The following is a 24,276-nucleotide window of genomic DNA, read 5'->3' as shown; positions in this document are numbered from 1 at the left end:
CAGCTGGTTGGAAAAATACAGGTAACTTTATGCTTCGAGTAGGTACTTTTGTCACCCGCACGTGATTTGCGGACTCGACTAGCACTAACCACTGCACATGAGACTGCTGACTGACTGGCTCACTCAACTCGTGCATGAATCTCGCACGCCTCCCCTGTGCTGCGTATCCAGCGGCCCGGCCGCCTGCGCCGCGTCTCCCGTTGCCCGACCAACCGACACCCCCCACTTCTTCTAACGCTACTTCTTCAAAATAGACTCGCCCAGGCCGAAAACCGACTTCTGCGCATGGGCCACGAAGTTTCAATCGCACTGTACATGTGCGCCCGCATGTGGTATTTTGTGGAAGAGCCACACTCAAGGGGCCAAAGAGCCGCATGTGGCTCGTGAGCCGCAGTTTGCCAACCACTGCCCTAACTCATAGCCTTTGCCTCCATATCACTATCACCATCTTCTCCAGAAAACTAAAGCTTCCCAATCAATACTTCAGCTCACTATAACATCATAGACATTTTTGAGAGTTTACAATGTGATAGGAACCATAATAAGCCTTGAATATACAAAACCAAGAAAGATAACTTGCCCTATCCCCAAGGATGTCAAAATGCAAAACAGAAGAGCATGCTAGGTAAAGTGACAGAACAAACCAGGTCTGTTCCTCAGGAAATCCAGAAATGCTTCACACACATAGATATGCTTGAGTTGGGTCTTGATATTTGTGCATCCAAATTCACACATTGTCATTTCTCCAATATTCCCCATTTTCCCCACACTCCAGAAGAAATTAGACTCCATCTTGAAATGCAGTGGATCCCTGACCTAATATTGGTTTGTTTTGTTTTTATTGTATGTGGGACTAGAGGTCCGGTGCATGGATTCGTGCACCCGTTGGTCCCTCAGCCTGGCTTGTGGGGATTGGGCTAAAACTGGCTCTCTGACATCCCCTGAGGGGTCCCATATTGCGAGAGGGCAGTTCTTGGGTGATGCACCCCGGAATCTGGCTCCCTCCTCTCTGGTTCCAGGTGCATCACCCAAGAACTGCTGCTCCTGCATTGAGTGTCTGCCCCCTGGTGGTCAGTGCACATCATAGCTACTGGCCATTCACTTAGGCTTTTATATATATAGGTAATTTGCTATATTCAATTTTCTTACTCTCTTCTTTTGTTTGTTTGATTTTTTTCTTTTTGTTTATTTTCTTACTCTCTTAACTTGAACTTATTTTCTCATTTTCAGGTCTGCTTCTATACATGTAAAATATCAGTCTTCAAATGAAATAAAATACTTCTCTAAGATTTAGTCATTCATTCCACTTTTTTTTAATTTGCCATATAAAAGCAAATAAAAATGTGAATGAAGGGATATTTTTCAACCAGTTGTGTTGTGAATATTTGAACACAGGTTAAGAACCTGAAGCTCTCAGTACTCAAATATATCATGCTCCTGTATTTTAACAGATGCAATGCTCTTGGTGGCAGAGCGACTGGAAGGACCTTTCAACATTGAGTCGGTCATGGACCCTATAGATGTCAAGATCTCTGAAGCCATTATGAACATGCAAGAAAACAGCATGCAGGTGTCTGCAAAGGTATTTGCATTAGTCATATGTCTACTAATAAGGAAAGAGCAGTAATCTAAAAATTAAGTAACTAGATATGTCGTCTGGGATTATAAATTCTAATACATTGTCAGTGAGCTTTTCCTGTCAAGCTACAAATTTGCTACTTCATTAAAAATGTCTAACAAAATGGCATTGAGAAAGGAAGCAATCTTTTTGCTCACAACTACTCAATCATGAAGAAATTATTGGCTGCTAAAAAGTTTCAGAGAGCCTCAAGTATATTGACTAATCCCTGACATTTGTGAGCAATTTTGGGGGGAGGAGTGGATTTAATGTTTGAAATGTCTACACACTCTAACCCTGTTCTCTCTTGAGGAACTTCTAATTATATCTTCAGCTGTGCAAGCCAGGCAAATGTTCTGTATGTTCAATTGTAAATAATTAAACATTCCATCTGACTTCCTTTTTAAGACTATGGTGTAACCTTCATTAATGTATCTTCAGGGGAAAATGCTCCTTTGTATGAAGTCAAACACACATTCAAAGGAAAAAAGTAGTTCATTTTCATAAATCATGTGAGACGTAGCTTTTGGGTTTGCAGCTGCAGAACACAAATACCAGGTGCAGGATTTTGATTTGTCCCCACCCATTTGAAGATAAACAGGACCCACCTTAAACAAAATTGAGAGGTTTGCAATGGGTACCCAGCCGTTCCTTTATCACCCTTTTCACCCACATTGATGACTGCATAATGCCCTTCTGTTCTTTTGACCAGTCACCTTGTCCTGAAACACTAACCAAATCTATATCAGTTTTTTAAACCTGGTGACTGACTGAGTGATTGCATTTTAACAGAAAGTCATTCATACAAATAAATATCAGGCAAAGAGTTGGCTTAGCTTCCTTTGATTTTAAAATCCTTTGTGAAAGGGATTTCAAATCTAATCAAGGAGGAGGGAGAGGGTGGGCAGGGGGAAGAGCAGAGAGAGAGAGAGCCATAGAATCCAACTAGGTCTCTTGGCTGAGTGTGAATCAAACTAGATTTGGGCTTTTCAGGGTGGACTAGTAGAATGTGGGGTAGGAAGAAATCTGTCCGGGAGATGGATGAGCTGAGAGTTTCATAGGCCTTGTCCTGGGTTTTAATGAGTTTGTGATATCTGGTGTAAAGAAGGATTCTCTAAATTTGCCATTACCTGTTAGAGAAATAGCACATTTGATGGTTCCATGAAAATATATTTTCTTTCTTTCCCATCAAAAAACAGCAGTCATCTAGTCCTCTCAAACCTATTGCCTAGAAACCAATGAATGTTGCTTTGAGAGGCCAAACATCCCTGCAGCGCTTGAGTAACCAGACACTAAAGTTGCTGATGTTCAAACTGCTCTAGAGAAAAGGGCATGAAAAACCACATAGACAAAACTGTCTGTGACTTGAGAGCACCCCACACTTCTTAGAGGCAGAGGGAGCCCATCGAGCTGGGCATGTACATATACATGTTCAAGTCTAATTATTCTATTAAAAATTCTCTAAGTCTTAGATGGACTCTTTTTATTACCAGAATATGGATGAGACATTTTTGTGGAATTTGTCCAACTATTTTAGAATAATATGGCTGTTCACAGGACTATACTTTTTATTGTACTATTACAAATGTCCCCATTCCCCCCACCCCTTTGTCTCCCTCCACCCAACCCCCACTCTGACCATCACCACACTGTTGTCTGTATCTTGGGTTATGCACATATGTTCTTTGGCTAACCTCTTCACCTTCTTTCATCCAGTCCTCCTTTCCCTCAGCCCCTCTGACAGTTGTCAGTCTGTTCCATGTATCCATGCCTCTGGTTCTATTTTGTTAAGGAGACATTTCTTTGTAAGAATTGTCAAAATCAAGAGTAGAAATAATATAGAACATGTGAGAGTACACTCACATGAGAGTTTATAGTATGAAGGGTCATAAAATAGTAGTACCAAAAATGTCAAATGAGCTAGAAACATGTTTAAAAAGTGTCTCTGGTAGTCTTGACATAGAGAAAGGGGATGGAGTGAGTTAAGGAAGGGAGAAGAGGAGGGCAGCTGGAACTCTGTGGGAAAGAGGGATGGGACAGGAGGCAGAGTCTGATCGGAAGAGGGCAAGGAGGAAGGACCAAAGCCAGCCTGTAATATAATGGAAAGTACAAGGTGGCTGGAATTTGGCCACATCTACTAGGAAACACTGACGGGATTTGCTGATGCAATGGTTATGTTCTAAAAGAGGTCCTATTTCTTCAAGGGAATAGAATTTGGAACCATGTAGTTTTATTTTCCCTACAAGCCACATCCATGAAAATCATGCATGCACTAAAGTCTAAAATCTACATTCCAGCTAAGAACTGGATGGTTGAATTTTTCCCTTTTTCAAGGAACCCTCAGTCACTGTTGATAGTCTCATCAAATTTGAAGTTCTAGATTCCGCTGGAGTATTTGCATAAGCAGAGACTTCGTTAACTCCTAATAGGTGAGCTTCAAGTGAGACCAGGAACTGTTTCCTAATTGCAGGCCTGACATCCTGCGAGTTGTAAACCTTACAAATGACAAAGACTGCTAACTCCAGGATATTATTGACAACGTCTCCTTAGAAAATCATTTGCCTTATTACAGCAGTTATGGATAGAACTCATTCCCAGTGCCTCTTTCAGAAAAGCAACAATATTTATAACTGCCAGCTCATCCTTATCGAGTGCTTCCCGCCAAGGATTGTGCTGTGCTTTATATTTAGTACAAGGAATCTAACAATGCTTGTGAGGAAATAGGTCTTCCCCCTTACTTTCCAGATAAGCAAACCAAGGCTTAGCAAAGGTAAGGAATTTACAAAGATGTCATGGTGCTTGAAAGTACATAGAGGAGTGTCTGACTGCAGAGCCCACATTTCTGGCCACGGCATCACAATGATGTGGGTGCCTACAAGGGCAGTCTCACACAAGGGCAGGGTTCGGGAATACTTGCTGGCTAGATCAAGTATTAAGAGAAGGTTCATGAAGATGGTAAGGAAACAGAGGAGATAAAGCCAGGACTCAAGTTGTCTGTCTTTCTGTCTGCTTCCCTTTACAAATTTACCTAGAACTTCTCACCTTACTAAATGCTACCGGAGTATTTCTCTTATATGGACCATCATTCATTGCTTCCAATCTTTCCTAGAGTTTTAATAGTATAAAATACTAGAGACCCAGTGCATGAATTCGTACATGGGTAGGGTCCAGCCGACCTGCCCCGATGGGGGCCCATCGAGCTGGGCTGGTGGGGGGGAGGTGCAGTGGGCAGTTGGCCAGCCAACCCTGCCCCTGATGGGGGGGGGGGCAATTGGGGCCTGGATCAGGCTGGTTGGCTACCCCAATGCATGTCATAGCCACCAGTCGTTCTGGTCATTCTGGTCACTTTGGTTGTTCCACCATTGTGGTCGCTGGGCTTTTATATATATAGATAAAATTGTATTTTTTCTCCCTTCTTATATCTGAAGGCAAAAGATGAACACACCACAATTCTAGATATGAAATCTTCCTCCTCCAATACAGTGATTCTCATCATATCTGAAGTAGGAAAGAGCAAATCCTTTATACTTCATCACTGAGATCACGAATTAGTTATATTTACAGACTAATTAAAAGACCCATTGCCACTATGCATGCCCATGCTCCACTCTTGTCTTAGATCTGTTTTTATAAGTATTCCTCTCCTATTTAGCCCACAGCTAAGCTATTAGGGCTAAGGCACACCGACATTCCTTTTAAAAAGCACACTAGAGGCCCAGTGCATGAAATTCATGCACAGGTAGGGTCCCTAGGCCTGGCCAGTGATCAGGGCCAATCAGGGCCTTCCGGCTGCCAGCCAGGGCCTTCCATCTGGCTGCTGGCTGGAGCCTCCCTTTCCCAGCTGCCGGCTGCCAGCCAGAGCCTCCCTTCATTCTGCTCCACCTCCTGGTGGTCAGCACACATCATAGTGAGCAATCGAACTCCTGGTCGAACTCCCGAGGGGAAACTTTGCATATTAGCTTTATATATATATATATTCTAACCAATCTTTATAGTCAAGTTATAATATGTTGGCAATAACATTATGGCACTCATCTCAAACTCTTGATTTGTTTTTGCTTTGTACAATATACTATATATGGTGTATATTATATAATACTAGAGGCCCAGAGCACAGATTCGTGCACCGGTGAGGTCCCGCAGCCTGGCCTGCACCCTCTTGCAATCAAGGATCCCTCAGGGGATGTTAGAGAGCCAGTTTCAGCCCGATCCTCGCAGGCCAGGCCTAGGGACTCCACTGGTGCACGATTCCGTGCACTGGGCTCTAGCATGCATATAAGCTCTTTGGTTAATCTCTTTCTACCCCCCTTCCCCCTTTCCCTCTGAGATTCATCAGTCTGTACCATATTTCCATGCCTGTGCATTGATCATCTTCCCCCTGGTGGTCATTGCACATCATAGCTACCGGTCGATTGGCCGGTCAGCCAGTCAGCCAGTCACTTAGGCTTTTATAAATATAGATATATGTATACATGTTTAAAGACTGGGAGGAGCAGCATTTTTAAACTTTTGTTGGTTCTTTTTAGACAAATAATCACTGGTAACAATGATAATCATCATGCCTACCATTAATTGAACAGCTTCTATATTCATTCAACAAATTCTCTACTGTTTACCAGGCATGAGAAAAACAGCAAAAGACAAAACAGATTCTCTGCCTTTATGTCAGTCTCTTTCTAGATGCCTTGCATATTTATTTTAAATCCTTACTGCCATCTTGTAAAGCATTCATTCCCTGGTTTTACAGGCAGAAATTGTTACATTAGAGAGATTAAGTAGTTTGTCTGAGGTGTTGGATCTAACAAGTGGCTGAGCAGGAATTGCAACCCAGCACTGTCTGATCTAAAGAAACAGATTTTCCCAGTGTGCCACTATTTCCTCAGTGTCTTCCCCCCAGAACTAGACATATTTAAGTACTGGAGGGACCAGCCAGCTAAGAGAGCACGGTTACCTGAAACCTACTACAGGGAACCTACTGATAAGAAACTCAAGCTGCTAGTTCTTCAAGCCCCAACTAAGCTTATTGCATTCACCAACTTCACCGTCTTCATCAAAGAGAATTTCCTTCATTATCCTACCACTTCTTACCCACCCAAATCAAAGAATTTGCAGGCTTTCAGAAAGTTCCCAAGAGAAGGAAGAAAAAAACTTTGAATCTCTGCCTGTGGATTTCAAATGTGTTGATAATCACCTTCTTATCCTATCAGGGAAGATGAAACTCATCTCACTCGATATAACTTAAATATATTAGGAGTAATTTCAAATCTAATCCAGGAAAAGATTGGTTTGTCAGATATAATCTAAATTAAGAAGGAAGACTTACTAAATTCCAATTGAAACCATCCATTCAATTCATACTTATTACAGACGAGGGTAGAACCCATTAGAGAAGAGCAGGATGGCCCTTCAGGTACTTAATTTTCTCCAGACAATTCTTTCTGAATCTACAGCTCGAATAAAGATGGGGGGAAAAAGCCTCAGAGAATAAAAAAGGAATATAATAATTTCCGCCTCTAGCTGGCGGGTCTTCGTTTCCTCATCTGTAGAATGGGGGGTTGATTGAAATGTCCCCTTTCCAGCTCTAACATTTAATACATTATCTTTTCATTAATGATTAGGTTTCTTTTTCTGGCATCTACTTAACATTTTTTTCTATGTAACTTTTCCTTTCAATATATTCGGGTAGAAATAACATCTTGGGAATTCACATGGAAAAAAAATATCTTCTTTTTAGCTATGAGGACATTTTTTTAGAATTTAGTTTAAATAAATATGTTTATACATACATGTAAAACATGTTAAACATACATGTAAAACTTTGAGCTCCTGTATTACATATGTCCTTAAGGCCGTAAACATTATTCTTTGTGATGTGGTTACTTGTGTAATTACCTCCTCCTTCTGGGATTATAAATTAGTGGAGGACAGGAACTACATTTTGCTCATTCTTACATTCTACAGAGAGCCACCTTAACATGCCATTTTACACATGTAAGAAACAGTACATTCTGCATAATTGAATTCAGAACATGGAAGTATAATGCCACAGAGAGTTCAACAAGGAGGAATAGAAATGACCTTAAATGTACTTAAAGTTAGTCTAGCATTCTTAAAAATTGCATAAAAGTTACAAGGCAAATTATTTATCTGTCTAAACTCAAGTAATTCACATTAAAAAGGAGGATGCTGCTTGAATTATCAGAAGGATCACTTCATATATTGGATAAATATCTAACCACAGTGCTGTACACCTGAAAGTGAAATAATATTGGTTATCTACTGTAATTGAAAATTAAAACTTATAAAAATAAATGAAAACAAAATATTCTTCTAAAAAAAATGAGGGTGCTAGTAGCACTCATTCATGGGATCATTTCAGAGTAAACTGATATAATCCATGCAAAATGCTTAGCATGAACTATGTCAAATGAAAACCACTCATAAAAGTTAAGCATTGTACTAGGTGTTATTGAAAATGTCTATAATACAGAAATTATAAAGAGCATTGACTCCATGGTTTTACCTCTTTGATATAAGTCTGGTAATTTATCTTTAGAATCTAAGATCAGATGAACAGGTTTAGTATAAACACACCTGCATTTTAGTCTACTCATGCATCTGATATTTTCAATAGCAGAGAATCACCTCAAAAGGGACTCAGACTTCTGTCTGGCCTATGACATGGCACTGAATAAATGTCTAGTCATCAGACCTTCGAAAGAAGCAGGCTAGAAGGAAACACAGAATGGGTGCAGATCATGTCGGCAGCCTGACATCTGGCCTGTGCCTATCGGCAGCACCAATGCCAGCAGAGCAAAGGTTTAGAGGAATTTCAGTGGCCTCTGCCGACTATCGCATTATTCCTACATTAAGGGAATAATTGACCTGCTCCATTGACAAGTGGTTCAGTCCCTTCTGTCTGATCTCTGATAAAAAAGCCAATGGCCATGCACTTTATAAAGCTTTATTTCTATTTCTTCTTTAGTTTTCTTTTTATTTTTTTTAAATATATTTTATTGATTTTTTACAGAGAGGAAGGGAGAGGGAAGAGTTAGAAAAACATCAATGATGAGAGAGGATCACCGATTGGCTGCTTCCTGCACCCCGCCTCCCCCAGAGAGAAACATCGATCAGCTGCCTCCTGCACACCTCCTACTGGGGATGTGCCTGCAACCCTGGTACATGCCCTTGACCGTAATTGAACCTGGGACCTTTCAGTCTGCAGGCCGACGCTCTATCCACTGAGCCAAACCGGTTTCGGCTAGTTTTCTTTTTAAAAAAAAAAGAAGAAGAAGAGCAAGCTCTCAGTGATTTCTAAATTCAGAATATTTTTTCTGGTTATTCAAAGTTTACATTCTTCCCATCAGCTCTTACTTATAATATTCCAGCAAGAAGCAATGACCTTAAACATCTTTGATTCTTTGATCCTTTGTTTCTATATTTACACACACACACACAACTAGAATCTGAGAATCTATTCCATTCTTGTTTGTAACATTACTGAATAATAGGACCAGATTTTTCAGATGCTAGATACAAGAGGGAGAGGAGACACCATTCTTTTATAAAGTAAAATGAAGTTTTGAGAAAATTGCTTATGATGTATTTATCGGACATGCACCCAAAGCAAACTAGTTTTAACTTTTCTTCCAGGTAAAAGGAATATTTTTTTCCTCCTTTTGATGATAAAATGCAACTCCTGATTATCCATAATCTTAGGAGATTTATCCTAAGACTTTTCTTTCATTTTAACTTTAGGGCAAAAGATGAGAAGATTGCATTTACTGTAGTGTACTCAAGAATCTGTGATTGAAGCTCAGTTGAGTTTTTAACACATACTTAGAGCATTCTTAAGAACAGAAGTTATCTGCTCGCTCTCCTGAAAGTGTTCTCCCAACCTCTTCCTGCCTTAAAGAGAACAGCTTCCCTAGAACTGTGCTTCCCATGGACAGTAGGTTACTGTGTCAAGGTTAGTGTTAGTGGCCTCTAACCATTCTCACAAATACACACACAAAATTCCCAGCACTTACCAATTCCCTTCTCTCAGGGGTATGCTGTCTGGTTTGATCCTGGTACAGGCATTGCCCAGCCAGTCAATATTTAAACATGTGAAGGAGCTACTTCTGTGTGCTTACAGCCACTTGTTCTGCTGGAAAACTTGGAATAATATATGGTTTTCTCTTTCTTCTAGCACAATATCTTCATCTCTTTCATATCACCTCCTCATTATACTAGAATATTTCTTAAACATTATCCAAGTAGCTTAGATGCCCTGCAAAGTGAAAAAAATCAATAAATTATTCACTCATACATTTCACTTGCTAGCTAAACAATATATTTTTTAAAACACAGTGTTCATTGGGGTGAGTGACAAAAAGAATTCTTGTGTAGAAAATCCAGGCTGCCTGGGACACAATTTTCTGAGTTTGCTTTAGCAACAGTAGGAGTTTTCATCCTAAATCTCTCTCTAGCCCAGATTACTCTGCCGATCACATCTGTTTATCCAGCTGTCTGCTGCACACCTCCACCTGCCACCTCAAATATACCTGCCCCAAACTGAGCTCACGGTCCTCTCATAAACCCTTCTCTTCCCCAGGGTCCTCTATCCCGAAGAATGCCTCCTACTGCTCTTTGGTCCTTGCCAGAAACCCTGCTGGCTCCTCTTCTTTACCCTCATACTCAATCCATAAGGAAACCAATTGAACAGTCATTCTAAATATATCTTGAATTTATTCACAGCAGCTCTCTAATTCTATCACCTCACACATGGGTTATAGAATCCTGATTAATTTCCTGCCTTGGTTTTGCCACACTCCAATCCATTTCCCACACGGCAGCCAGAGGGATTCCTGAAAGTGCAAATATGTTCACATCACTCCCCTGCTTGATATCATTCCATGGTTCTCTGTTGCCATTAGAATAAAGCCAAGAGGTAGTCCTGCAAGATGTTGTCCTCACCGTGGCCCTCCAGGCCCAGTACTCACTACTCCTCCCACCTTATATTATTGAAGCAAATATTTATTGAGCATCTATTATCATGTGAGTACCATACTCGATGCTGTGGGTAGAGGTCGTAGTGAATAAGACCTACAAAGCCTGAGTCTTAATAGAAGCTTTAATCTAGGAGGTAAGAGAACCTCTATATGTACCAGCCATATGGGACAGCCTTGGCTCTGTGGCTCAGAACCATCCTCTGTGATCCATGTGCTTTTGTACTTGCTGTTCCCTCATCTTGGAACATGCTATCTTCTCCACCCCCCACTCCAAATACACACCATTTGCCAGGCCATACTCCAACTACTTCTTCACTTCCCAGGCAAGATTCAGTGGTAGACTGGCCGCTGTTCATAGGAAACATGCTACTTTGTAGTGTTTCCCAATTTCTGTGTTGATTTCAAGCTACCAGCATGATGTCACTGAACACAGAGTAGTACCCCACTATATGGTTGTATGTAAGTAACCTCAGCATAGAATTGGCGTGAGTAGCCTCAGAGCATAGATAATCATAAGCAATTAGAAAATAATAAGTTGTGAGTGTATATGACCTTTGTTTTCAATATAATTTATATAATGTTAAGTGCATACAATTTAACTTTTAATAATCATTGTGTTTAATGACTGGATTGCAAAATTCCTGAAAATTTAACAAGTGGTCTTGTGAGCCGGTAAGAACCAGCTCTGTCCAGCGCACCGTGGCTATTCTAGGAATCTTTCTCTCACTCTCCAGCCTGGGTTAGTTCTCCCTCCTGGGTTCTCCCATCACAGTTATTACATTCTGTCGTAATGGCCTGATTTCTTATCAGTACCTCATGAGCACAGGGTCATGTCCAGTTGGCATATCCCCAGCCACCTATGTCCGGCGTTAGTGACACAACAACCATTTGTTGAATGGCGGGTTGAATGAATGACACAAAGCCAGGCTGATGAAACTTACATGTTTATGTAAATTTTGCAAAGTGATTCTTAGAGAATCACTTTAAACCTTATAAACAAAGAGCATATGAAATAATCATTTAGCTAGGCCAACGGGGTCAGGGTTTCTTTCTCTCCACACTCAAAAAGCGCTTTGTGCTTTTCCACCATTTGGGAGAAAATATCAAGATGTCTGTTGTTTAAGAAATGCAAAAGCTTCAAGGAGAAAAAAAAATCATCTCTCAAGCAAATGGAAAGAATTTCTTTTATGGAAGAACCGATTTTAAGAAGTATGCAGCAATCTGACATATTCTGGAACCCAGCTGCGTAAGCATCAGAGCAGATTATCAAAACCTTAAAACTGACGTGGTAGCTGGAGTTGGAAAAAATGAAGCCAATGAAAAGCAGCCAAAACTGAAACTGATGATTTAACTTGATTCAGTACAACCCAGAATTCTCCTCACAGAATCCTAAACCCATCTAGTGTCTTAGAGTTTTCCAGAGAACTTGGCCAAGGGACCATTATAATCAACATTTAAGGAAAGAAAAACATGAATCAGGGAACAAAGAGAGGAAGAGAATGAGAGAGGAAGGGAGAGGAAGAGGGAAGGGAATATGAAAGAAGATGAGAGATTGTTCTGAGACGTAAGAATGAAAACCTGTTTTCTTAAAAGGCAATCCATCAAGGAAACTGCCAAACTATTGAAAGTAAAAAACTAAAAATAAAACACCCTGATATTTAAAATGTTTGTGCAATCACAAACATTGTATAATGATTTTATAGCTAAAGAAAGAAGTCAGTATTTAAATGTTTTAAATGTATATTCAGGTAAAAAACTTCAAAGGCTATTAGCAGAATACTGTTAGGAACCAGAGGAAAAAACGTGTGAAATGAGGTTCTAGGTACTGCTTTAATCTTATATGGTGGTGATGACATAGCTAGGTCTTTTGCTGCTACTGTTAATGAAATGGGTTTTTAAGTATTTTAACTTCACATCTATTTACTATGATAAGTGGACGTCCCTTTGCTCTCCCATTTCAGTTCCACATTTCACTTCCACTTGGAGAAAAGGCCGCCAGCTCCGTGCTGAACCCGGACAGGTGGGGGCAGGACTGTGCTACCCGCAACCACTGCGGTGCAAGGGAGGCTCTGCCCCAGCCCACGCTGTCGTCCACTTTGCTGTGGGAAGCAGCCAGTGCCTGAGATGTGCTCCCAGTTACCTCTAGAACCCACGGCGCTTGGCTTGCCCACCTGACTCTTTTGTACACAAAGTCCTCTGCTCTCTAATCGGCTTGTCGAGCACAGTGAGTAGCAATTAGCAAATGATCAAGAAACAGGACTTTTCAGAGAGATGCCGATTAAAACCACAATGAGCTATCACCTCAGGCCTGTCAGAATGGCTATGAGGGAACCCTCGTGCACTGCTGATGAGAATGCACATGGGTGCAGCCACTGTGGAAAACAGTATGGAGTTACCTCAAAAATTAAAAATGGAACTGCCTTATGACCCAGCAATCCCACTTCTGGGAATATATCCAAAGAACCCCTAGATGCTAATTCAAAAGAATAGATGTACCCCTATGTTCATTGCAGCATTATTTACAATAGCCAAGATTTGGAAGCAGCCCTTGTCCATCAGTAGATGAGTGGATAAAAAAAAGCTGTGGTACATTTACACAATGGAATACTACATGGCCATTAAAAAAATGAAGTCTTACTATTTGAGACATCATGGATGGACCTGGAGGTTATTATGCTAAGTGAAATAAGCCAGTCAGAGAAAGACAAATATCATATGATTTCACTTATATGTGGAATCTAGTGAACAAAACAAATTGGCAAACAAAATAGAAACAGAGGCATGGGTACATGGAACAGACTGACCGCTGTCAGAGTGCGGAACTGGATGAAAGAAGGTGAAGGGATTAAGTAAAAAACATATATACATAACACATAGATACAGACAACAGTGTGGTGAAAGCCAGAGGGGAAGAGGGAGGGAATTAGGTGGAGGTGGGCAAAAGCGGGGAGAAATGGGAATGGAAAGAGACTTTGCTTGGGGCAATGAGCACATGCCGCCGTGTGTAGATGATGTTTTATTGAGTTGTACACTTGAAACCCGTATGGTTTTGTGAACCAGTGTCACCCCAATAAATTAAGTTAAATAAAAAATTCTGCATGACAAAAAAAAAGAAACAGGATTTTTTTGGTTATAGTTATCAAGTTAAAGTTATTGATTTAGTTTTGTTTTAGTTTGGCACAGAAATGGAGTAAGGGAAACATCAAATGATTTTTTTATGCATGATTCATTGTATTTTCTGAAGGCAGAAAGGTTAAACTTTGATTTCGAAGAGGTGATTGATTGAGACAAGTGTATATAACACACAGCATGGTGAGTGTCTGGCCCATCCCGATGCTCAGTGAATTCTATTTCCTTTCCAATCTTCTTTCTCTTTACAGAAATCCACCTCCCCATTGCCTTCAATAAATGTTTGCAAAAGGTAGAAATTATAATATTTTTATTTATTCATGGATTTTTATTCCCAATTCATTTTTCAAACACATGTTGTATGGTGAGATCTCTTACAGGTTCTGGGATACAGTGATGAGCAAAATGCGTAAGATCCTATTTTTCGTGAAGCTTAAATTATTCATGCATCACTCTGCAAAATCCATATATTTGATTTGTCATCTGTTGTTGCCCTCTTTAATTACAGATCACTTCAGATGACAATACATCTTTGTACCTTTCAGTGTATTTTTAAGCACCTTGTTATTTTATCACATCAGCCTTGAGAATTGGGGAGAACGGGTGACCCCCAAGGTCGCACAGGTGTCAGGAAAAAGACCAAAGTTAGGACTCCAAGATTTTAAACTGTCATTCATGACCTTTCTGTTATGACCTTACAACTCTCTCATGAAAATATGTGTGGAGCCAATGCAGATATGATAGCTTCTGTTTCCCTGGGAACAAACCCAATAGATTGGAATTCCCCAAGTGGTCGCCTAACAAATAGTTCATTCATTAACACTGAAATACAAATTAGAATCTAATAAGTAAATAAAAAATCCTTACTCTCAAAACATCAATTCCAATTAAATCTAGGTAGCATTAACTGCCACCTATGTTAATATAAAACATTAGAGTTGTTTGCAAATTTCAGCACAATTTATGGGGCTAGCAACAACTTTCCCACCATAATAAAAGCTCACTGAGTAGAAACTGAGAAGTCAGAATATTTTAAAAGCATAGGAGCTGAGACAGGATTGATCTGCAGGCACTGCTTCTCAGGTTGCCAGCAATGGCTTCAGTGGACGTATTATCAACCTGCAGAAGATAAAAGAAGACAGAGTTGTAGGTATAAAGCTGTGGGTGCCTCTGCAAAAGTACACATCATCACCCTGACTGGTTTGGCTCAGTGGATAGGTATTGGCCTGCGGATTGAAGGGTCCCAGGTTCGATTCCAATCAAGGGCATGTACCTTGGTTGCGGGCACATCCCCAGTCGGGGGTGTGCAGGAGGCAGCTGATCAATGTTTCTCTCTCATTGATGTTTCTAACTCTCTATTCCTCTCCCTTCCTCTCTGTAAAAAATCAATAAAAAATATTTTAAAAGTACACATCATGTTAGTTTATTTTAAAGGAGATATGTTAAGATGCTGCAACATTCTTAGAGGAAAAGTGCTTGTATTGAGAAACCTAAGACACAGCATTCAAACCTGTGATCAGCACACCTCCCTCTCTTTCTTGTCCCTTATAAAGGTTTCTTCTTCCAGCACTTTCTATCTTTTATGTCAGCTTCTTTAATCTCAGAATGCCAACAGACTTCTGAGACATCATCTTAGTAATCCTCTTAAAAGAGAGGATTCATGTGCCAGATACCTTCTGGAAATCCACAGGTGTTGCGAGTCAGCTACGTGGGAAGGATAATTCCTTTGTATATCTGTAGTGTCTGTCTGCATTGGGACTTCCAAATACTTTTCCAAATTATCTAATTATCCTTTCAATACCCCTTGGAGGGAGGCAGGCAGGAGGTAATACTGATCCCATTTCTACAAGGAGTAGAGCTAATGATTTGTTCCACAATGAGGTGGCTTAGCCTAAAGCTGTATTCTCTAGAAACTTCAGCTGTGAAGAGAAGACCTTGAGTCTCTTAAAATAATATTTCTTCTCTCAACTTAAAGGTAGTGGCTGGTGGAATGGCTCACAAAAACCTCTAAGTAAATGCAATTACATCTAAATCCCTTCTTCTCTTGGCCAGTTGAAACAAGCCTCACAGTGTATGTCTCCATCATGTGAGAACCTCCTGGGCCAAATAATGTTGGGAAACACTACAAATGGTCTCCCTTTTGACAAGTCAGTGCACATGTTAGCATAAGGAAGCCCGGCTAAAATACCTCATTCAACTTTGACTCATGGATTCTATTGTCTACGTAACTGCTGTTAGCTCCTGGAAATAATATTGTGTGGAAAACATGTAAGAAACATCAGCCCACATGAGTGTCCCCACCCTCTTCGAATCTTCTTATTCAGAACTCAAACCTTCTAGAAAGAACAAACCATGGAATGATATAATTATCTCATTATTATCAAGCACCTATTTTCCAAGACATTGGCTTTTCTGTTTTCCTGCCTTGGGTGTTGCATTTTAATTATCAGAGCCTATCTGCATGATAAATAATATTCTTATTTGTGTTTGACAAAGCAGTCAAGTAAGGCTGGGCCCTCAAGGAGGGTCCTCTGAAGTGGCATGGCCCAGAGCTCTCCTCAGCCCCATCTGCCACCTATCTACATACTTGCCCTTGGAAAATGGGACCAGTTTCAGGCCTTTCAATACCATCTTTAGACTCATGATCCAGATCTGCATCTCCAGCCCTGACCACTATGCAGAGAATCTTGATCTACCAACACTCGTTTAACCTAAGGCCCCTTCCCCCACATAACTCCCCTTCAGTTTCTTCCCTTACTCCAAATAGAAAACATTAGGGTACCCAGACCACCAGGAAAAAGGCTCATTGGTCTTTGAGAATAATGCAGCCCTGGGTCTATGGCCACAGAACTTTGTCTAACTGCACTGCTGCTATAGCAAGCTCAGAAAAGAGTCTGAGACAGTCCGAATGTTCTACACAAGAATCCCTTTGGCCACCCACCATGTGAACCCCGTGCTTTAATAATACTTTGTCTAGCCAACAGATTGCATGTATTAAAGATGAAATTATTGTCACTTTCTGAGTCATCTAGGTTCTATGACAGATATGTGTTGCTTAAGAAATATTCTTCACACCTGGTCAGCATTGTAAACCTATGAACCAGGAGGGCACAGTTCAATTCCCTGTCAGGGTACATGCCTGGGTTGTGGGCTAGACCCCAGTGTGGGGTGTGCAAGAGGCAGCCAATCAATGATTCTTTCTCATCATCGATGTTTCTCTCTCTCCCTCTCCCTTCCTCTCTGAAGTGAATAAAAATATATTTTTTAAAAAATAAATAAATAAAAAGAAATACTCTCCACATGAGAATCACACATGCTTTTAATCATGCCCAAGTGAACACAGGGCAAGTTGATGCCCTGGTCTCCTTTGCCACTGTTCCCTTTAGGTTTTGTAAAATTCTGAAAAACAGTTCTTGATCCTCCAACTTGGCATTTCCACACTAAAATGTCTTTTCTTCTGACAAGTCCCTTTTTCTGAGGGTATAATAGACTGTGTGTTGAAGGACCTTCTAGATTCATCTTTGACATATGGTGCCAGATTTTTACGTAGGTCTCCATAATTATGAGTCAGTGTTTTCTTCAGTTTGGATCATAGATCTGGCAATTTCCTCTCTGAAGCCATCTTCAGTATCCAAACCTGATACAAATGACGGAAAGCTGCTGGGGGATATTAAGCAACCTATATTCTGTTGTTATAATTAATACCTCCCACCCCCATCCCAGACAAGTGGTAAGATTTTCTGTTGTGATGAAATGTCTCCTAGATCACTCATATTCTTTCAGAGCATGTCTTGTTCCTTTTATGTAACTTAAACCAGTGAGCCAGATTTTTCCCAAAGGGTGAATTAAGAAGGTCTGTTAACCCTTTCGGTACCTGGCTTCAAGAAATCTCGGCAAGGCCATCAGTATTATTTTGCCTCAGGTCGTTATACTTTCTAAAAAATCAGCTGTCATATTCGAAGCTATCCATGATAGCACACTCCACAGAACCCTGGAGCTTTGGAAACGTTAATGCCCTCCCTCAGCAGTGACCTTGCCGCTGGGAAGTGATTGAGGCACGGGGGAGTAAGGGGCCCGCTATCTTTATCGCGCTGGTTTACACCATCAACCTCAGAAATTGTGTGAGAGAGGAATAATCAATAGTGTGTTAAGACCAATCTCCAGGAATGCCAAGACAAAGCGTTCGGCTCTACAGAATGCAGAGCTAAAGGAGAACTTTTGAATACGGCACAAGAGAAACGACCTGTAGTGGTAAAACCAAATGAATTGTGTCTCAAGGTGGAATTTGTCACTGGGAATAGCACTCAAGAGCTCTCTGTGTACTTCAGTGAAATCCCATAATATGCCTGATGAAAAAATGCTTACTTTAAAGTTAAACAACACAGAATCAAATTACAAAACCAGAAGGAATATGTTCTAAACTTACACATGTAACTTAAGAATTAGCTGACGTCAATAATCCCAAAAAGTTTACTGGGGGAAAAAATACATATCTAGGAATAGAATCATCTCCCATGTAGAAATGGGAGAAACATAAAATTAGACTTCATCAAAATTTCCTGAAAATGTTACTGTATTTCCTGGAATTCTGGTAAAGGCATTGTCTCTCAACCAGCAGAGAGTGGGAAGTTTCTAAAAACAGCAAAGTAGGTATCCCCACGCCACCCGGAGTGAAATCACTGTAGAGAAGATCTGCCGGTACCGTCCCTTAGGTCATTACAATTATATGTGTGATTTCCCACAGCAACCCCAATTGTGACATGGACAGCTGTCAGCAACAAAATTAGAGGGAACTGTCATTATATGGATTTCACCAACTTTGCTAGTCCTATTTCCACACCATTGCTCAAGAGGGTGTTTTCAAAGAATTCATCTGGTAGAGGTTCTCATTATTCAAGGGGGAATCACTGAAGTCATTTTATCTTATAGGCTATACCTGAATTACAGTTGTCACAATAATAAGAATTCCAAATGGATGTTTATCAAATGCCAAATTCAAGTATATAAAAATATCTGGGACACAATTCCTTTCATCCTGCAAGCATTGTATGAAGTAACTATTACATTTCCTATTTTTAACACAGTAGTTCCCCCTTATCCATGGGGGATATGTTGCAACACCCCCATTGAAGGCCTGAAACCTCAGATAAGTACCAAACCCAATGTATACTATGTTTTTTTCCTATGCATACATACTTTTTCACTTAAAGGAAGCACTTTATTGCTTCTCTTTAGCACATCTGAATTGCCATGTCCAAATCACTGCTTTTGCACTTTGGGGCCATTTTTCAGTAGAATAAGAATTACTTGAACACAGCACTGTGGTAATGCAACAGTCGATCTGATAACCAAGTCGAAGGCAGAGCACCTCTGTGTTCGAACTCAGCTGAGAACATGCATGTAGGGCAACTCTAAATTTTGTCACTCTGCTTATGTCTGCAAAAGTGCATGGGTATGGATTTGAGGCTTACAAATTAATTTTAGTGAGTAGGCCAATTCACAAATATGGAATTTGTAAATAATGAGGGTTGATTTATTATGTTGAAGAATCTGAGCGTCAGTCACTTTGTATCTGTCTGGGTAATTTTGTGTTATATAAGTGGTTGGATTTATTTAAATTTCAAAATCAGAGTATATTGAAAGTAAAAGTTCCATGAAAAATGTGAAAGCCATTGCATTGCATGCTTCCACATCATGATCTTAGGGAAAAATGAATTGTGCAACCGAGTTAAGTTTTCCATGTTTCTTCCAGGTCTTTCAGGGATGTGGCCAACCCAAGCCTGCTCCAGCCCTCAGGTCTGCCCGCTCAGCTCCTGAAAATTTTAATACACGTTTTAGGCCTTACAATCCTGAGGAAAGACCGACAACCGCAGCAGGCACAAGCTTGGACCGGCTGGTGAGTTCTCGCAGATAGATGGCCTTGTGGCCGCTATCTGTTACGGGTTATTCTTCACAAGATGTGATGGGGAAAAGTTGGTTGTGAAGGTCATCTCATTCTGATATCTGCTCCTAGTCTTAATTAGAATATTTAAAAGTAATGAGATCTTCCTTTTAGGTCAAGAATTAGATTATTTAAGAAGTCTTATCACCATTAATCCACTCCTGCAAAGGCCAGATTTTCAACTTCATATTTCTTCTGAAATATTAATTTGAAGACTAAGTTACTCTGTCTCCCAGCAATATAATTATACAATAGCACATTTTTCATTCATTTGCTTCAGTTATTTATTCAATAACGGTAGTGGGACTTTATGATGATTCTCCTTATATGGAAAGTTTTCTGTATGGAAGACCTTGCCAAGAGACCCCAAATCAAGGTGAAAGAAATACCATTTGTGTGTATGTGTGTGTGTGTATCTTTTAAAAGTTGGAATTCTTAGAAACAGTCACTCTTTGATCCATTTAAATGTGTGTCAAATGGTCTCTAGCAACAAAGCAATTTACTTTGAGAATACTGTACAACCATAAACGTAGTAAACACAACTTTAATGTTTTAAACATCAAATCTTATGACAAGAAATGAAAATCTCATAATTTAAGAGAAATACTGCCTGATTATTTTCAGTGAAACTTATAGTATTTAGAGTACTATAAACAATTTATATACCTGTAATCATAAGTGCTGTTAATGTTGCTTAGCCAATTATCTTGATGTAAAATTAGCAGATGAGAGCCTTAAGATAATAAAACACTTGAACCACATATGATTATGGCATATAAACTCAGATCTCAATTTCTTATTACAAAAAGTATTTTTATTAGTCACTGTAATAAATTAATTTATTATTTTAGTTAATATTCTTCTGCAGTGTAGAACTCATAAGATTAAATTGGTTGAGTTTGGCCTCAAAATAAGTACATATCAGCAATTCTCTCTATAAAAATCAAATGTACTTACAATATAAAGGCCTATCCATGAAGTGCCAATGAGAAGGGGTAAATGGAATTGTTAACTACTAAATTATGTTATAAATTTATTACAGTTTATTAGCAATAAGCCTCCCTCTTTCATGTAGGTTTTGAAAAAGGAATCATCTGGGTAATTGCTTCAAACTTCTACTTTACCTTGATTATGTTAATTCTCTATTCACAGTTTCAGGAAAAGTTTAAAATTAGTCTTCTTTTTTTTTTCTTTTAAGCAACCAATTAGATTTTTCTAAACAACTAGCCAATAGTTTTCAAGAAATGATGGTTTCATAAGATTTCATTGTTTGGGGTTTTACTTTACAAATTCCTGTGTATGTCTAGATCCTTTTAATGAGAAGCAAAATTGGTGAGTATGGGTTCTCTCTCTCTCTTTCTCTCTCCCTTTTTATTTCCATTTTAATTGGCTCCAGCTTAGTTATTAGACCAATTCAGGCTTTTCAGATTTTTCATAAACACTTGTATAAGAACTGGGACACAATGAAGATCGATAAGTTGTGCCTGTAAATGACAATACTGTTTAAAGCATTTCAAAATCTGTTAAGAGAGTAAATCTCATGTTAAGTGTTCTTACCACAATAACATAACATTTAAAAACAATTTGGGTACATTATACACTTAGTTAAAATTACAGTGAATCTGAACAATGTAATGATATCTATGACTACTAATTATTTTTCCCCTTTGAAATAGAAGCAAGGGAAGTAGAACTTCTAGGAAAGTAGAGCAAGAAAATTAATTTTTCTAAAAAACAACAATATTTATGCAATTTAGCACAACCTAAATAAAGCATCAACATTTTGAAAATTTCACGTGATGTTTAAAATCTGGTAGATAGGAAAATTGAAATTTGAAGCTTTTATACAGGAACTTTATTGAGGATCTTCAAAATGCCCCGAATATAAAAATCTTGAAGAGTACTTGCAAGTAGCAACCTGATTTAAGCTCTTCTATTTTATGTGTCTCCAAAAATATTTTTAAGCAACGTTTTTCTAAGGAGAATTAGTAATGGTTAATCACAAACAAGGACCAGACTCAGTGCATAAGGACTAGTTCAATGCATATGAATTTAAATCAACAAGCCAATTTCATCCTAAAATGTTCTGTGTCCGCAAGTAGTACTTCCTTATAGGCGTGGCTTCAGGCCCTATAAAGGAAGAATGCAGGTTTTATTAATTTTCTAGTGAATTAAATTCTGATTCCTTCCTAAATTGTAAGAATTAGCAATTTTTCATTCACAGTCAGCCATAAGCCTACTGGAGTTACCTTCCCAGCCCCTATGAGCAAGGGACTTTTTCCAATCAAAAGGAGCTATGCAAGGTTATTCTTGAGAAACACAAGTGAGAATGAAGCTCACATCAGACTCTCCCTTTGCAGCCTTTGGCTCCCCCAAGGCTCTTCCCTTTGCGGATAAAACAGAACTCTGAATAGTGAAAGGGTGAAGGAGTAACCAGCCCATGCTGTGCAACAGTCAGACAAAATCCTCCTGGAGACACACGCATTGGTGAACTCTCCTGACGGGCCTATCCAGCACAGCCTTGTTTATAAACAAGTCTCATGTTACCTACTCCTGTCGTAATTTTCCCCTGAAAGGATGTTTCCTGAATATTTATAAGAAGCATGTGTCCCAGAAAAGGAGAATAACTGGAAAAGACTTCCTTTAGTCTCTCTGAGTGTTTCAGCAGAGACACTGCTTCTAGGGCAGCATCGAAAGAATACTCCACCCCACCCCTTTCACCCAAGGAAAATAACTAGAGAGCTCTCAGAGAATTGCTCTTACTCCCATTTAAAATTGGTACCTGGGCTATTAACTTTGGGTTCTGTTGATAGCTGTTTTTATGTCAATTATTGTAAAACTATTTTTTATATGAACTGACAATTATGGGGTTTTAGAAATAAAGCTACTAACCCCAAGCAGGATAAACTGCTGCTAAAATTTATGTGAAATAATTGAAAACAAAACAAACTCTCTCTTAAAAATACATTAATTCCATCATTTAACCTCTATTACATTTATAAGGAACCTTGTAAATTCTTTTATGTCTCTAAGAAACATTGCCATTTGTTTCTGTTTAGTGGAGTAAATGTTCCATTTCTCTAAAATTATATGTGCATAAGAAGTAGTTTAGGTAGTTAGTAGCTTTCAGACATACTATCCAAAAGTTATTTTTATTATTCAATAATGAATGAATATATTTGTATAAATTCAGCTGCTAATGAAAAGCTGACTCATCAGAGAATATCACAGTCCTTCCTGCCAGCAGCCCTGATTTGTTGGAGATATTAATGTCATCAACTAATTTGGTTAACAGTCCTCCCCACCATCACGTGTCTCCTGTCACCAACACTCAACCTGACAGTACTTCTACGGCAGCGGGTTAGGATGAGGTTAGTTAAATAGACCAGAGGTGATTATCTGCATGAAGGAAGAGATTGGATCTCTTCCTTTTGTCTTAACTCTATCCTCCATGAATTCTCTAAAATAATTTGATTGTAAAACTATGACTTTTAAAGCATTTCAGTGGAGGCAGAGAGTATAAAAATAAATCAACACAAGCTATCTCAATTTTTAGAATCCGAGCATACAGAAGTATTTCAGATTACTCCTGTAAAAGGCAATTAGCTGTACAGCTCAGAAAGTGATAGCACAACATGCTACATGGTTCCTGGACACACTTGTGCAGGGAGTGTCTATTACTCCAGCTGATTCATTATAGCAAAAACGTACTTTAAATTGTATATCTTGGAATAATATAGTTTATAAAAGTGGACTAAACACACACACACACACACACACACACAAACACACAGACTTGGGAGTTAGTTCATCAAGTTGGTGATGATTTAGACAAATGAATCTCCAGTAAGTATTCCATGTCGTCCTGTGTGTGCAGATTTCTAAAATATTCTACTGCTCAATCTGAGGGAGTTTGGGGTGGGGGTTGGTGGGTAGAATGCCAGCCTACGAAGCTAAGCATTGTACCTGTGCTGTGCTATTATGTATAGAATAATCTCTCTTTCTTTTTTCTTTAAATTTGTTTTCCTCTTGCTTCCCAGAGGATTGTGTGGAGGACAATGCAACATAGTGTAAGCTTGGTCTTCTTCTTCCTCTCATTCCCATTTGTCTTTGTACACTCATTCTGGAGAGTTCCTGAGAAATTCCACCTCCACCTCCCTTTTGCAAATTGCCTAGCAAGCCATTTGAACACTGTGCATGACCAATGGGTTTAGTAGCCTCCTCTCTTGGTATTTACGGTAAACGACCATTTGGAATTCTTTCCCAAGGGCAAGGTTTTCAGTCTAAACTTTGTGTAAGACTGGTTCATTTGATGGGTGATTTAATTCTATCCGAATGTTCAGACTATGTGTAGTCTGCCTGAAAAACTAGCTCTTCCCACTACATGTATATTGGTTTTTTCTTTTTGTGCTGAGTGAATAATTACTAATAATAAAAGCAAATCAACCTCAGCTCTCATGCATAAGGAGCTATTTTTTTCATTAACTAGGACATAGAGAGTTTAGGGGTTTAGAATAGTTTTTGGTCTGGGTTGTTTACTCTATTTTTACTTTATTTGAATTTACTGATATCTTTTAGAGGATTTAGGGAGGAAG

The 24,276-nt window shown here is 39.3% G+C and overlaps 1 protein-coding gene across 1 annotated transcript in view; it reads left to right on the top strand.

The window, feature by feature from the left end:
* Positions 1–24,276, top strand: part of GPC6 (glypican 6) — a 1,148,404-nt gene that overhangs the window by 1,034,222 nt on the left and 89,906 nt on the right. Inside the window, exons 5-6 of the mRNA XM_014530079.1 lie at positions 1,452–1,582; positions 19,493–19,636. Of these exons, the coding sequence (XP_014385565.1) occupies positions 1,452–1,582; positions 19,493–19,636 (275 nt within the window). The remainder of the gene's footprint in view (positions 1–1,451; positions 1,583–19,492; positions 19,637–24,276) is intronic.

This window comes from Myotis brandtii, unplaced genomic scaffold (assembly GCF_000412655.1).
Source record: "Myotis brandtii unplaced genomic scaffold, ASM41265v1 scaffold71, whole genome shotgun sequence".
In the NCBI taxonomy this organism is placed as follows: Eukaryota; Metazoa; Chordata; class Mammalia; order Chiroptera; family Vespertilionidae; genus Myotis; species Myotis brandtii.
This window is presented reverse-complemented; position numbering and strand designations above follow the sequence as displayed.